The sequence below is a fragment of the Petromyzon marinus genome, chromosome 16, assembly GCF_048934315.1.
Source record: "Petromyzon marinus isolate PM22_M1 ecotype Great Lakes invasive population chromosome 16, UKy_Petmar_22M1.pri1.0, whole genome shotgun sequence".
Lineage (NCBI taxonomy): Eukaryota > Metazoa > Chordata > Hyperoartia > Petromyzontiformes > Petromyzontidae > Petromyzon > Petromyzon marinus.
Genome location: NC_133682.1, coordinates 764975 through 780014, shown reverse-complemented (window position 1 = coordinate 780014; position 15040 = coordinate 764975). Strand labels below are relative to the sequence as shown.

The following is a 15040-nucleotide window of genomic DNA, read 5'->3' as shown; positions in this document are numbered from 1 at the left end:
GCAGCGTCACCCCGCACCACCCCAAAAACTTGACAGGACCCTCCTGAAAACGAGGCTTGAGGTTCACCGAGACTTCCTGAACATGTCACATGATCTACCTGTCTCATGTTCGCCTATCCTTACATCACATCATCCCACATCACATCATCAAGGTGACGCCACCACCACACTTGAGCTCATTGCCCTTTGTCCTGTGTGGTGTGTGTGGATGTTAACGTGTGGTGTGTGTGTGGTGTTCTATGTGCGGTGAGTGTGTGTGGTGCGTATGGTGTTCTATGTGCGGTGTGTGTGTGGTGCGTATGGTGTGCTATGTGCGGTGTGTGTGTGGTGCGTATGGTGTGCTATGTGCGGTGTGTGTGTGGTGCGTATGGTGTTCTATGTGCGGTGTGTGTGTGGTGCGTATGGTGTGCTATGTGCGGTGTGTGTGTGGTGCGTATGGTGTGCTGTGTGCGGTGTTCTACGTGCGGTGTGTGTGTGTGGATGTTATGCGTGGTGTGTGTGTGGTGTGTATGGTGTGCTATGTGCGGTGTGTGTGTGTTGTGTGTATGGTGTGCTATATATGGGGTGCGCGTGGTGTCTGTGTGAGCGCAGGGCCGAAACGCGGCGGGAAAAGTTGGCTACGTGCCGGAGAAATACCTCCAGCCGCTGGAGCCCGGCGGGGGGGGCGGGGGGCCCGGGGGGGGGTTCGGGGGTGGCGGCGGGACCGGCGGTCTGCGTGGCAGCACGTCGGCGGACGTCATCTCCTACACGTCGGGCAACTCCATCGAGCCCGAGCTGCCCACCGAAGCCTCGCTCGGGGGTGAGCGACCGTACGGAGACGCCGGTCCCCCCCCACCCCCTCCACCCCGACTGCCTCCCCCCCCCTCGATAGCCTGAGCGTTGTAGAGAGCCAAGTCGATCGCTTGTGCTCGTCCTGGGACCCCCTTCACCGTCCAACCCGTCCTCGTCACTCGACTTCTCACCGGGCTTCAACCAAATGAACTTCGCAAATATTAAACTTCACTCCTTCCTGAAGGTCGACTAGACAAAAGACAGCGATCCACCCCCGATAGCCTGAACACACCGCAGGTGCTGTTGGCGAGCACCTGCCCAGGCCAACACGACACGCTAGTGGCGTGGTGTGGTCAGCACCACGCACGGCCGCCTTTGTCTCCCCAGTGCTGATGCCTCATACGCACTGCTTCAGGTACTAATGTCAAGGCAAAGTGGACCTCAGGTGTTAAGCCGGGGACCAGGTTCGGAGATATTCGTCACCGATGTCGGCCGTGAGCGGGAATCGAACTCGGCTCGGCGGGGTTGGTAGCGCAGCTCACCGAGCGCGACCCTGCCGCTTCCCCGTGCGTACAACGCACGCGCAGAAATGCGCACACGCAAGCCATTCGCTGGAGCGGGAGGGAGGACACTCCTGGACTTTGGAGAATTTCAAGAGCACGGAGATGTAGGCGTAGCTGGCAGAGGGAGCCAAGGGGAGGGAGGAATTTCTGGAGGGCGAGGGGACAGGTTAGCACGGTTGGCTACGTACTGTGGGAAAGAAGTTCAACAAACAAACGTACATACAGAGGGGACTGCATGAGCGAGCAGTTGACTGTGCTCAGCACCACGGAGAGCGCCCAGGCCCTGCTGCTGCTGCAGTGGCGGCTATTGATCTGTGGGCAGCCGTGGCGGAGGTCGCAGCCACGGCCAGAGACGCATTGACGCACTAAGTGGGGCGCATGTACGTACGTGCGCACGCATGCGTGCGTACGTGGCGACGCGTGATGTCGCTGCGCTAATGCAGCTCCCGAGCGCCGAGGCACATTCCCCGCAGAGAACCACGCTTCTCTGCTTCTCCGCTTCCCCCCGCCACCCCGCCCTTACTCCCTCCGCAGTGGTGCGCACTGATGCGTGTGTGAGAGTGCATGCGAGCGTGTGCGTACGAGCGCGTGCGTGTAGGAGCGTGGAGAGTGAGTGTGTGTGGAGGGTGTGGAGTGTACGTGTGGAGGGTGTGTGTGTGTGGAGAGTGTGTGGAGTATGAGTGTGTGTGGGGAACAGTAGTGTCGTGGACAGCGCGTGACAATGATCTGAACCGGTCCTGGGCTTACCCGACTCAGCTTCAAATCAGTATCTGGAGCAATACGTAAACATCGCCACTCGGGAGTCAAAGGCAGCTGGGCGTGGTGCTGGCCACACTTCCCCCCCTGGAGTGCCGTGCCGGCCGTCATAGCCACTCGCTAGCAGCACTTAGCCAAACAGCCTGTTTGAGGCTACGCGGGGGACCTTTGTTATTGTCACGTGCACGTAAAGCCCCTCGGCTGCGATGGCCGTGGCGCTGCTCCGCTCGTCGCCCCCGCCTTCCCTTCCGCTCGGCGGTTTGGGGGGTGGGGGGCTGCGCGCTTCGTGTATTGCCGACTCGCTGTTTAATCCGCCGCCGGGCTGAGCCGCGTGCATTGTGCTGGGCGGCGTGGGGATTTGCAACCAATGAAGTATTTAGCGCTCTTTAAATATTTACGACGTCGCTTTGTTGCGAGGACTTTCCGAGTCTTACGGACGCAGAGAGACGCGGGGGGGAGGGCCGGTGCGGGGGTGATGGATTGGTGGGAGGAGGAGTGGAGACTGGGGGGAAACAGAAGAGGTCTCCTTGCCTGTCCCCCCCCCCACCCCATTGGGAGTTTGAATTTCGGTCAAAACCGAAAACGCCGTCGCCGTGCTCCGGTGGATGCCACCGATGGAGCCCGCCACCGCGCCGGCTATTTTTTATTCTCAGCCGGCGAGGCACGGTGCTGACCGCACCGCCTGCTTAGAGGGCAGCTGTTCCACGCAGAGCAGTTGCGCTGATGGACGATCCCGCGATTCGACGCCAATCGCTCTCTCGCCGTCGCCGTTCAGCCAGCTCCTTGTGGCTCTCTTACAGCTACTGCCACGGTCATTGTTCGTGCGCGCTTCTTCACACTTCGGTACCTCTCCCCCGAGTCGAATACGTCGCGTGTAGTGACGCCATCAAAGGGGCGGCCCTTTGACCCTGTCAACATGGGCACAGTTTAATTCGTATCGGGTCATCGTGACCCCCACGTTACGCACGGACGGACGGACACAGCCGCCGCATCAACGCGGTCTAAACTCGCGGGCGCGGGCGCAACGGCGGCGCCACCGCTCCCCCTCCCAGGTGCCTGCCCCTCCCCCTGCCGCCGCAGCCCCCTCGTCGGCCGAGCGGCGAGCCGTGACCCCCGCCCGTCTGCGCGCGACCCCCCCTCCCGCAGTGTGGCTGGCACGGGCGCTGTACGACTACGAGGCACAGACGGAGGACGAGCTCTCTTTCCCCGAGGGTGCCATCATCCGCATCCTGCACCGCGGCGGAGCCGACGAAGAGGTGGAGGAGGGCGACGTGGACGACGGCTTCTGGAAGGGCGAGCTCAACGGCCGTGTCGGCCTCTTCCCCTCGCTCGTTGTCGAGGAGATGAACTCCGGCGCCGGCGCCGAGGGCAGCAGCGGGGGCAGCAGGAGCCCCGACGAGGAGCGCCGGCCGTCCCCGCTGGTGCGTGCTGCCCCCCCCCCCCCCGCCCCCTTCCTGTCACTGCGGGCCCAGCGCCGTCGTACCGGTCGGGTACCAGTGGGGAATTGTTGAACCTGCCAATGACGACCACTGTGTGTGTGTGTGTTTGCGCGTATCCCGTAGTCGCCCGCCGCCGGCCTGTCCCGCTTGTTGAGGCCGGTTTCATTGGCGCACAGCGGCCCCCCGAGCCCCGAGGTGCTCCGGCCGACCCGGCCCCCGCGACCAGCCTCCGCCATCATCGGTGAGGGCCGCTGTAGCAACAGCAGCTGCAGCAGCGCACGAATCGTGCGGTGCACCCAACACGCTGATCTTGCAGTAGGGCAATTGCACACCGCATGCACCATTTGGGGTCTCCACGGATCCAAACATATTATTCCCTTGATGTATTGGTCTCTGTTATATGAATGTCGAGATTGCAACACTGGCTCCGAGTCATAATGCGTCTTTGTGGACTGAGACGCTATGGCTTTGACTGGACGTTTGAAGAACACGGTGATGATGATGGTGGTGGGTTTGTTAGTGACGAAGGCAGAGCTGACGATGACGACGATGATGACGACGACGATGGCTGTTGTTAGTGAACCCCGCCCCGACAGCTCCGAGTGCGTGGGGTTTGAGGCTCACGCGCTCCGAGCACCTCATCGTCGCTTTCATTGCCCCCGCGGAGCCCCCCCCCTGCTCCTCGTGAACCGCCACCCCCACCCCGTGCCAGCGTCTGAGATGTGTAGAGAGAGACAGGGTGCTGGGAGAGAGAGAGATGAGGGAGAGAGGCAGATGGGGATACAGAGATGGGGAAGGTGAGAGATGTAATACAAGGGGAGAAGGAGCTTGGAGGGAGATGAGGGGAGTGATGGAGAGTCAGGTGAGGGGGGGGCGGGGGTCACCCGCAACGTCGTTTTGTCGTTTCCCCGACGTCGCTATCGGCGGCTCGCCGTGAGACCTCTCGCGCAACTCTCGCAGAGCAGCGCAACGGCCCACGGAAGCGGATATTACAGAGCTAGCTCGGGTGGAGGAGAGGCTTGGAGTTGAATGGAGAAAGGGAGAGAGGAGGGAGGGAGGGAGGAGGGGAAGGATGGGAGGGGTAAGGAGGGGGGTGGGGTTGTGGGGGCCCACGAGGCGAGCGTCGCTTGAGAGAGGGCGGAGGCGGTGACATTTGTCTGGATTTCATTTCCCGTTGCTCGCCGTGGCGATGAGCGCCGCGTCTGGCACGAGAGACGGTACGAGCAGGCGTCTCCCCCCCCGCGCTTGCGCTGGAGGAGAGTCGCGCGCCGGCTCAGATTTGTTTCAGCGGCGTTTTTCGTCACGAACGCCACGACTCGCCTCGGAGCAAATATAAAAAAATACGTTCGCTCGTCGCTTAATAATGTGAACCAAGCACGAGACGGCAATTACGCACTCGCTCAGATGCGATTTTTCCGCTTGCATTCAATTTGACGTGAAACCGAACGCGTTTTTTTACTTAAATCTATTTATTGTTTGGCGATGCGATTGGTTTCGTAAAGTTGCCGGCGTGCTGCCTGCGACAACCGTCGGGCGATTGTTGATGTCACGGTGACTCCAGGGTAGACGATGCCCGCTAAACGCGCCCACTATGCCACCGACGTCGCTGGCACATCGCACTTACGTACATGTGGTGGGAACCGTTGGCCCAACGTTGGCTGAAGTTCAACGATGACTGGGCGTCTCTGCTCCGTTCGCCGCACGCTCTCCAATCCAGTTAGGGTGACGGCCTCACGGAGACAAATTGCCCTGGTACCATCCTGTCTTCACGTCTGCCACGGATGTGGAATTTCTCTCCACTGGCTCTGAGCCACTTCTGGAGGTGAATCGCTCCCTCTGTTTATTAGAACAAGGGAGGCTGTGACACGACTCTTGCACTAGTGAACTCCAGTTCGATTCCGGGCCACGGCTAACATCAGTGGCAAGTGATATCCACAGCGGTCCTGGGCCCCATGCTTCACCAACCCCCCCACCCGCACCAACCAGCATGATGAAGTATAGTCAAACAACCCCCACGAGCAATACGGCATGGGGAAGTCTTCATTGAGCAGTAGATGAACTATAGAGCCGTACATACAGGGGGGTGACCCGGGGCTCGAATGCTGACTCTTGGAGGATCTGGCGCAATATTCCGGGAGATGGGCAGACTCCGCAGACTCCGCAGACTCTGCAGACTCTGCAGACTCCGCAGACTCCGCAGACTCTGCAGACTCCGCAGACTCTGCAGACTCCGCAGACTCCGCAGACTCCGCAGACTCCAGCGTGCATCTCGTCCGTGTGTGTGGGCAGCTCTCTATGTCCACACGCCCCATCGTGGAGTTGCCTCGCCACCCACAGCGTCGCGAGATTTTTAAATTGACTCAAACTTATTATCGATTCCATTTCCCCCCCTCCCCTTCCTCCTCCCCCTCCTGTTGTTTGCTGTTGTTGTTATTGCTATTTGGTACCTTCGTCATTGAGTGCAATTCTAATGAGATCTCGCCGGGGCTGGAGCCAGGCCGGCGCTATTGGAAGCTCATTAACGAGATGCTGCCTGCTGATTAATCACGTCCCCTGGGTAACCCCCCACCGACAATTCACCGCCCCCTCCTCGGATGGTCTAAGATGCGACCGACGTTGCGTGCTCCGAGCGCGAGTCCCCTCCGCACGCAACACCTCCATGCCTGCCGTGCCGGGAGCAGGCTCAAGGAATCCGCGCCCGCATCCCCACACCCCTCCATGGAACTGCAGTGGCCCCCCTACAGCCCACGGTCCCCCTCCTCCGCCATCCCCCCCATTCGGAGGCAGCTTCTCGGGTTAGCCAAGCAGAGGCGTTCGTGTTCAAGTTTTGAAGAAATATCAAAAACTCGGTGGCGATCACCTCCACCCCCCCCCCCTCCGTGGAGGTGATCACAGGGAGGCCCTGCACCGGTTTAGATATTCATCCCTGGTGTTGGCCGTGAGGAATGGGATCGAACTCGGGTTTGTCCGAGTCCGTAGCGCATGGCACCTACGACAGCCCCACCGCTCGCTCCCCCACCCTAACCACATCCTCAACCGCCAGCACCGCTACCGCTACCATCGAGATGGCTGCGCCAAACGCAGTGGGTGTTGACAGTGGTGAGCAGGCACGGTGGCAACGACACTCACCCAGTCGCTCACCGTGCCTTGTACCGCATTCTCCACGTTGTATGACCATGCAAATTACGATTTTATGGATATTGACCGGAGAAACACATTTCAGTTGTTATTCATATAGGGGGCGCCCCCCCCCCCCACTCCGAGGAACTTTCCCCAAATCGAACCTCGCTACGAACTCGGACATCTGGGTTCAATTCCCGCTCGGGACCAATATCGGTGAGGAATATCTGAATCGGTCCTGGGCCCTGCCCTAGGTCGACGCAGCCTTAAATATGTACTCATTATTGCAGTGTGCACATTGCCACTGTGTGACGGTGATGTGAAATGTGGGCAGGTGTTGAAGCTACGCGGGGGATCTTTGTCTTTGTTGTGTGCATCTCAGCTGGATCGAGCGGATGTGCCAACGGAGACATAGGAGGCGCGTTCCGGCTCCCGCCCGTACAGAGACCCTCCCTGCGGCCGGTACGATGCACCTGCCGCCCTGCGTGAACCTGCACGCACGCACGCACGTACAAAGACTTACACACACACACACGTACGCATGCACGGATGTGCACATGGTGTTGACCACAACGATGAAGACCATGGTGACCATGATGACCATATTTTGTCCCGCAGGTCAGGGCAGCTCCCCCGCCCCCAACAAAGAAGGCCGCCGCCCTGCAGGATGAAGGCTTAGAGGTCACGCTGGTGTGACCTCGCCGACCCCATTTCGGGGTCAAAGTGTCAATAGTCCTTGCTCTCCCCCTCTCGCCCGCTGGCCGGGAGAAGTGTCCCACGCAGGGGTCCCGCTGGGGGGGGGCCCAGAGCCCCCCTGCCCCGCCCTCCAGTCTTCCTGTGGTTACCCGGGTCGGTGGGGGGGGGCGGGGCTTGGGGAGGGGGTTACCCCCACCCCGAGCCGTGTGGATGAACTCCCCACCGGCGGGACACTCGAGCCGCCCGAGAAGCCCGTAGTCGCGGTCCGCCCCTCTGCGCGGCCTCTCGCTGAGGCTTTGTTGTCTGTGCTCTCATAGCAAGTGTAATATATTGTTACTATAATAATTAATGTTATATGATTACTGTTATCGGTGCATCGGTGGCTCATACCTAGCCCCCCTCTCCACCCACAAATTCTGCCAACTGCCAAAGTGGGGGGGAGGGGGACACCCAGGGGCAGCCCCCCCGCCTCCGCCACAAGCCAAGCTGTGCTTCCCCCATCTCGCCCCCCCCTCCACCTCCCCCCGACCCTCAGTTCCCCTGCCAGCCTCTGCCACCGTAAAAAAATATATCGTGGCATTTGAGGCCGGTGGGAAGTGGCATTTAGAGCGAGCAGGTGGCACGGCAGATCTGAGTGGTGGCTCGAACTCGGCTCTCGCGGCCTTGGCCACTCGCCAGTGATCAGCCCTCCCCCCCCCGCCCAAGCAAGCCCCCCGCTTCCCTCTTCATCCTCCTCGTCCTCTCTCCCCTACTAATTCCACATCCTCTTCCTCCCCCCTCCTCAATTCATAACCGAAGGAAATTGGGACCATGGGGGGGGGATATGGGTAACCCCAACCCCAAACGAACAGACAAAGATCGCCTATATAGGCTTCAACAAACTGGCTGGGCATGTGCTGTTGGCGAACACCTTTTAAGGACAATGAGACGCACAAAGGGTTTGGGGGAGCTGACCAGCACCACGCCCGGCCGCCTTTATGTCCACCAGTGCCGATGTTTACACACCGCACCAGCTAATCATTTAAGGCCGAGTCGACTTCGGGGAGGCCCTGCACTGGTTTTGATATTCATCCCTGGTGTTGGCCGTGAGCAATGGGATCGAACTCGGGTTTGTCCGAGTTCATAGCGCATGGCACCTACGACAGCCCCACCGCTCGCTCCCCCACCCTAACCACATCCTCAACCGCCAGCACCGCCACCGCTACCATCGAGATGGCTGCGCCAAACGCAGTGGGTGTTGACAGTGGTGAGCAGGCACGGTGCGACGACACTCACCACATGGCTCTCCGTGCCTTGCACCGCGTTCTCCGCATTGCACGACAACCTCGCCCCATCGTCTCTGGATTTTCAAGCAAACGTTGGGGGTCCGTCTTGTAACCCGGTGGGCGTGGGGCGTGTGTGTGTAGGTGCTCGCTTAGAGCACTGATGTGTCTCTGTGTGTGGGTGTGGGGAGCGGTGGCACAGAGGTTGGCACACTCGCCCTACGAACCCGGCGACCACCGGTTGTGTTGCTCCTCACGGTTTAATTTTGACGAATATCTCCAAAGGGTCTTGAGCACTCCCCTAGGTCGACTCCGTTGTACCGGGAAGACAAAGGCTGCCGGGCATGCGTGGTGCTGGCCACCCTCACCTCCGTCGTGTGCTCTGGAGGCTCTCCAAGGGTGCTCCCTAACAGCACTTGCCCCAACAGCCTGACAGAGACTATATGGGGAATCTTTGTCTGTAGCCAAATGTGTGTGGCTGTTGACACAGGTTCGGGATGCGCTTCTCTGGAGCGTCTTGCAATCCGTGGAATACGGCAATAGGACAATAGTCATAACCATTTAGAGGTCGCATTAGTCCACTGCTGGATGGAGGCTTCCCCACACCGCTCGGGTCAATCATCGGGGTTGTTTTACCTTCACCACGCTAGTCCGTGCGAGTTTGATGAAAGGGGTCGGCCAACCCTGAATCTATTTCCAGCATCCGGCACACCACGTCCTTTGTGCGCCTCGCTTTGTGGCTACTGCGAGCCACGTACCGCAGTACCAGCGGCCTGGGGAATCTTCAGTGAGACGATGTAGGCGACGTTCCTTCTTCAGGGCCATGAAGAGAAGGGTCCTCGTCCGAAACGTCAGTTTCGCTGCCGTCTATATTGTTAATTGTGTGGGACGATAGCCAGCTGTCAATGCATGCGACCGGAGTGTGGCAGTCAAAAGAAGACGCGCCCCCCCCCCCGTGGAGACGGAGCGATGAGGTCGGCTCGCGGGTGGGGATCGGAGCACGTAGACGGCTTGTGGGGGGCCTTTGTCCAGCAGCGGAGAGACCATGGCGGCGCGATGACGATGGAAGCCGCGGTGGTGAACGCGGTGCCGTGAGGCCTCTTTGTTTGGCGCCTCCCCAGCCCTCCTTCGCCCCCCCCCCCCCCCGCGATTCAGCACCTCGTCGATGCGCCATCACTTGTGTTGCCGTTGCAATGTCGCGGCCTCCAGTGGCTGGAGGCGCCGTGAACGAACTCGATTCACAGACGCCCTCGTGGATTGAAGCGAATCGATCGTTGCCGCCGACTCGATGCGCGAATCGTGCCCTCCGTAGACGATATTCATCGATGTTAATCGGCGGACTGCGTGACGCGAAGTGGGGGGCGGGGGGGGGGAACTCACGACCCCTTAACCCCGCGGGCCAAAGCCGACCCGAGACTTCGGTTCACACACGATGCCGCCTCGTACCGCTTCCAAAACGGTGGCCCGAATTCTTATATTTGGCCTTCGCTGCAAGTATCCTAGCCGCACTCATCGGGTGCCGGGCGGGGAATATTCCCGACCTAGCGACAATTTAAGATGTGCAAGTGACCCGAGATGTGTGTCTGTGTGTGTGTCTCTGTGTGTGTCTCTGGGTGTGTCTGTGTTAACTTGCTGTGTGTCTGTGTGTGTGTCTCTGTGTGTGTGTGTCTGGGTGTGTCTGTGTTAACTTGCTGTGTGTGTCTGTGTGTGTGTCTGTGTGTATGTCTGGGTGTCTGGGTGTGGAGTGGCGGCGCACTGGTTAGCGTGCTGCGCTGCGAACCCGGCGATCCGAGTTCAATTCCCGTTCGTGGCCAACATCGGTGACGATTAACTGAACCGGTCCTGGGGTCTCCTCTAGGTAGACTCAGTCTTTAAGTGAGTACCTGGTGAGGTGAACATCAGCACTAGGGAGACAAATGCGGCCGGATGTGGTGCTGGCCACCCACCCCCTTCGGCCATCATGGGTTCTTGCTAACAGCACTTGTCCCAACAGTCTGTTAAGGCTTTGTGGGGTGGGTGGGGTCTTTGTATATCCGTGCGTTAAAACTTTTGGTGATGCTGCTGCTTCTGTGTTGGCAGTGGTGCACACAGCAAGTTAACAATGGACACGCTCATTAACGCTGTGCTTGGCCTTTAAAGAAAACATCATCATAGGTGACGTTTCGTGCAATGACCAGCAGTTGTATAAAAAAGGGCCGTAAACTGAAACGTCGCCTGTGATATATGTTGTTCCTTGTTATGCCGTGGTGTTATGAACGAATGTTGAGTGGTGGTGGTGGTGGTGACCTGCCCAAAGTGTGCGATCATTGCCACTGGGCCTTCAGTGCAGTCAACGTTCATCACCGTGTCCGTGTTTGTGCTGTCCAGCAGCTTTCCGGCTGTGTTTTTGGGTTGTACTCGTGTGTTCTTCGGCATCAATGTCCGACGTTTCGCTCCGGTTCCTGAAGAAGCTGCCACCACCGCCGTGGACCGAAACATCGGACAATCATACCAGACAACACGCGGGTTCAACCAGTGAGGACACTGAAGCATGATCAATAACGGGAACCCTGCCCGCTGGTGAAACTTGCTCACGTACAGCTCCTGCACTCCATCTCCTCCTCCCTGGCTCCTGTGGGGTGATGGTGGGGGGGGGGGGTGTGGTTAATTTGAAGCTGACCCAGCAGCCAAGAGGACGAGTAACGGTTCGAGTCCCGTCCTTTCGATTTCTGATTCCATAAGCTCCGTGACGGTTGTGGTTGCGCTAAAAGGCAAATAAATTGTAAATTTATCTTCACAGCGTCGAACACGCGTCCACTCGCATCGCATTCATGGGGAATCCGCCCAGCATCCCTCCGAGGGTGATGCAAATGACTAGCACCTCGTGGGGAAGTCAACAGTGGTTGTGATAGTCATAGGAACGTGGAATTTCATCCGCTGGCTGAGGGTTGTGATCCGGGAGATGAGCAAATCCGCGGCCCATGCTGCCCCCGCTTTCACCGTTCCACACCGACGAAGCGTGGTGAAGTTCGGTCAAACGGCCCTCGCGACATGCACAGCAGGGGGCGGCCCTCATCCAGCAGTGGTGGATTGACGAAAGGGCTGCTCCGTGCTGATGAGAGCCAGGTGTGGGGAAGAGGAACACGGATCGGAGAACGGACGCAGCAGGTTAATGACACCATTGAAATTCACGAAGATTGAGCGGGGCTTGGGCAGGGCGCATCGTTGCTAGCAGGGAGGATGGGTGATGATGGGTGATGGTGGGTGGTGGTGGGTGATGATGGGTGATGATGGGTGATGATGGGTGATGATGGGTGATGGTGGGTGATGGTGGGTGATGATGAGCGATGGTGGGCGATGGTGGGCGATGCTGGGTGATGGTGGGTGATGGGTGATGGTGGGTGATGGTGGGTGATGGTGGGTGATGATGGTTGATGGTGGGTGATGGTGGTTGATGGTGGCTGATGGTGGGTGATGGTGGGTGATGATGGGTGATGGTGGGTGATGGTGGGTGATGATGGGTGATGATGGGTGATGATGTGTGATGGTGGGTGATGATGGTTGATGGGTGATGATGGGTGATGATGGGTAATGATGGGTAATGATGGGTGATGATGGGTAATGATGGGTGATGATGGGTGATGGTCGAGGCTGACGATGGAGTGGCCGCCAAAGGGGCGGGGGAAACGCGTCCGGGAAACGCGTCTGAGAGGTCGTCCACCGATGAGACGGAGCGATGGAATCAGTTTTCGCGCGCAAGTGCTTGATGGATCCCTTGCATTGCGAGACTGTGAGAGATGGCGACGACTTGGGGAGGCGTTCACCCAGCGGTGGATAGACTGGCTGAAGATGATATGAAGAAAACCCGTTACAATTGTGACAAATTGCAATAAAATTCCTGTACACATCTAATATCGTCAGCCGCGATCGATCCATTGCTGGGTGAAGGCATGGATGATTGTTTTGACATGGATGATTGACGTAATTATTTGAATCATTTATGAAGAGAGATGACAACGCAACGCGGATTGAAGTGGCATGGCAAGCGGTGGGAGCATCGATTACAGCAAAACTGTTGAACGATTATTGCAAAATTCACATTTGGAAGAACCCTTTCGGGAGAGAGATGGTGTTCATTTTTAAATATCATTCCCTTTGGCAGCCAAGTGAACTGTTAACCCACCAGCAGTGGGTTGACAAAGGGCCGAAAATTATCCTGTATGCCTATTCAATAATCCTGTATAACCATTAAAAATGTGGCACAGAGTCCGATTCAAAATCACGTGCTTTCCTGTCCTGTTATATCGGCGACTGTGATTCTCCACGGCCAAACTGACAGGGAGGGAATGCTTCTTCACGTTCAGAGGGATGTAGATTTTGATCCACGTGCCCACAAGGAGCCGTCGCGGTTGGGGGGAAATAAATAAGTTTCCAACAAATCTCACCTTCGCTTTAGTTTCCTTGGCAGCTTACAAAGAGATGCGACCCCACAGCACATACAAAATAAATAAGCAGGCAATGTCTCCTCCTCATACCCGTCTCTCCACATCTATATATATACTCTATATATAATTCACAAGTGTCGGTCCATCCATCCGTCCACGCTCTGTATCTCCCAATCGGTAACGTCGGAGGAGTGGAAACAACCAAGGATGTTCCTATCGCCGTAGACATTCCCGGGAAATTGTCTCGATTTCCAACATTTTCTCTTTAAAAATGCGACCAACCTCGCTGGAACATCCAAATATCCCGCCACGTGTTCATGACCACTAGAATGCGCCTTGCACTTCCCTGCTCAAACCGGATCCTGCAAAGCCAAAGACCTATCAATTACTTCAAATCGTACAGCTGTGTAGACAATAACGTTCATGCGAACATCCAAATCGCTTACATTTCACTTTCGTCACGCGGAAATTCGCGGGCGGTGCGAGTGAAGCACACGACTCTTGATGACACAGACCACCAGCTGCACGGCCTTGTGGGAAGTGCATCATTTCGGCGGCATTGATTCAAGACAAAGCAAGCCTCTGCACCGGTTTCGACACGCCATCGTCTAACCAGCAGAGCCAGGCTTCTTGAATCAATGCTGGCGAGCTGTCAGATTGTACCGGACCCCCCCCACCCACCCGCTATGGGGCTCCCAGTCACACCTCATACAGCTCTTGTCCTGCAGCTCCGCACACACGGGGCTGAGTTGCAAGCTTCGTTCATCATGAGCCACCATCTATCCTCTGCTGAAGGCGATCAAAAGCCGCTCCTCCCCCGTCGCCATTCCTCGCGGTCTTGCAAGAATCCACATCTCGAGCACCTGCACACGACGCTTATTTCATTGCTCCATCTCCGCGGCCGGTGGGGGGGGGGGTCCCCCCAACTGACGCGTTTCTCTCCTTTGGCTGCCGCTCCGTCGTCCGTCTCGGCCACCGGCCGTGATTTCTTCGAGCGAAGCGTCGTTTATGACGTCACCGCACCGACGTCATAGGGCATGGGTGGGGCGTTGCGGGTGGGGCGTTACGGTTGACGTCACTGGAGTCCGCAAGAGGCGCCGGAACGCCAATTAATGTATTAGTTGGAATTTCGGTGACACTCGATTCGAGCAGTCCGGGACGCATAGCCCAGGCGTGTAGCTACGAGATAAGAGCTGCTCGTGAGAGAAGGGGGGGGGGGGGGGGGGCGTGCAGTTCTACCCCGTAGGGGAGGAGGGGGGGGCGAGGGGATTGGTGGATTGCAGGGAGGGGGGTTGCGGTTTGGGGGGTGGGGAGTAGAGGGGTGGGGGCTCTGTCCCGGTCGCTCAATTTTTCCTTTTTGATTCGCACGGCGCGGCCGTTATCAGCGCGCGCAGCCGCGGCGGCGTGGGACCCCCCCCCCCCCCGCAATCCCATCTCCCCACCCCCCATCCCATCCCCCATCTCCCCACCCCCCCATCTCCCCACCCCCCCATCTCCCCACCCCCCCATCTCCCCACCCCCCCCATCTCCCCACCCCCCCCATCTCCCCACCCCCCCATCTCCCCATCCCCCATCTCCCCACCCCCCATCTCCCCACCCCCCATCTCCCCACCCCCCATCTCCCCACCCCCCATCCCCCATCTCCCCACCCCCCATCTCCCCACCCCCCATCTCCCCACCCCCCATCTCCCCACCCCCCATCTCCCCACCCCCCATCCCCCATCTCCCCACCCCCCATCCCATCTCCTAACCCCCATCTTTCCATCCTCCACCTTCCCACCCCCCATCCCATCTCCCCACCACCCCGCCCCCCTGTTCCATCACCGCCCACCCCCGATCTCATCTCCCCACTCCCCATCACATCTCATCTCTTCCCATCTCGTCTCCCCACCCCCTCCATCACAACTCCCCCCGCACCCTCCGAACACCCCTCCCCCACACAGACCCCCGCCCGCGGGATGTCCCCCTCCCCCTCTCCCTCCGATTGCTGCAGCGCGCGCCGCCCATCG

The 15040-nt window shown here is 58.7% G+C and overlaps 1 protein-coding gene across 1 annotated transcript in view; it reads left to right on the top strand.

Annotated features, from left to right (window-relative positions):
• Nucleotides 1-11383, top strand: part of LOC116943027 (F-BAR and double SH3 domains protein 2-like) — a 78916-nt gene extending 67533 nt beyond the window's left edge. Inside the window, exons 16-20 of the mRNA XM_032955631.2 lie at nt 592-799; nt 3237-3511; nt 3653-3770; nt 7032-7111; nt 7268-11383. Coding sequence (XP_032811522.1) covers nt 592-799; nt 3237-3511; nt 3653-3770; nt 7032-7111; nt 7268-7345 — 759 coding nt within the window. The 3' untranslated portion in view covers nt 7346-11383. The remainder of the gene's footprint in view (nt 1-591; nt 800-3236; nt 3512-3652; nt 3771-7031; nt 7112-7267) is intronic.
• The last annotated feature ends 3657 nt before the right edge of the window (nt 11384-15040 follow it).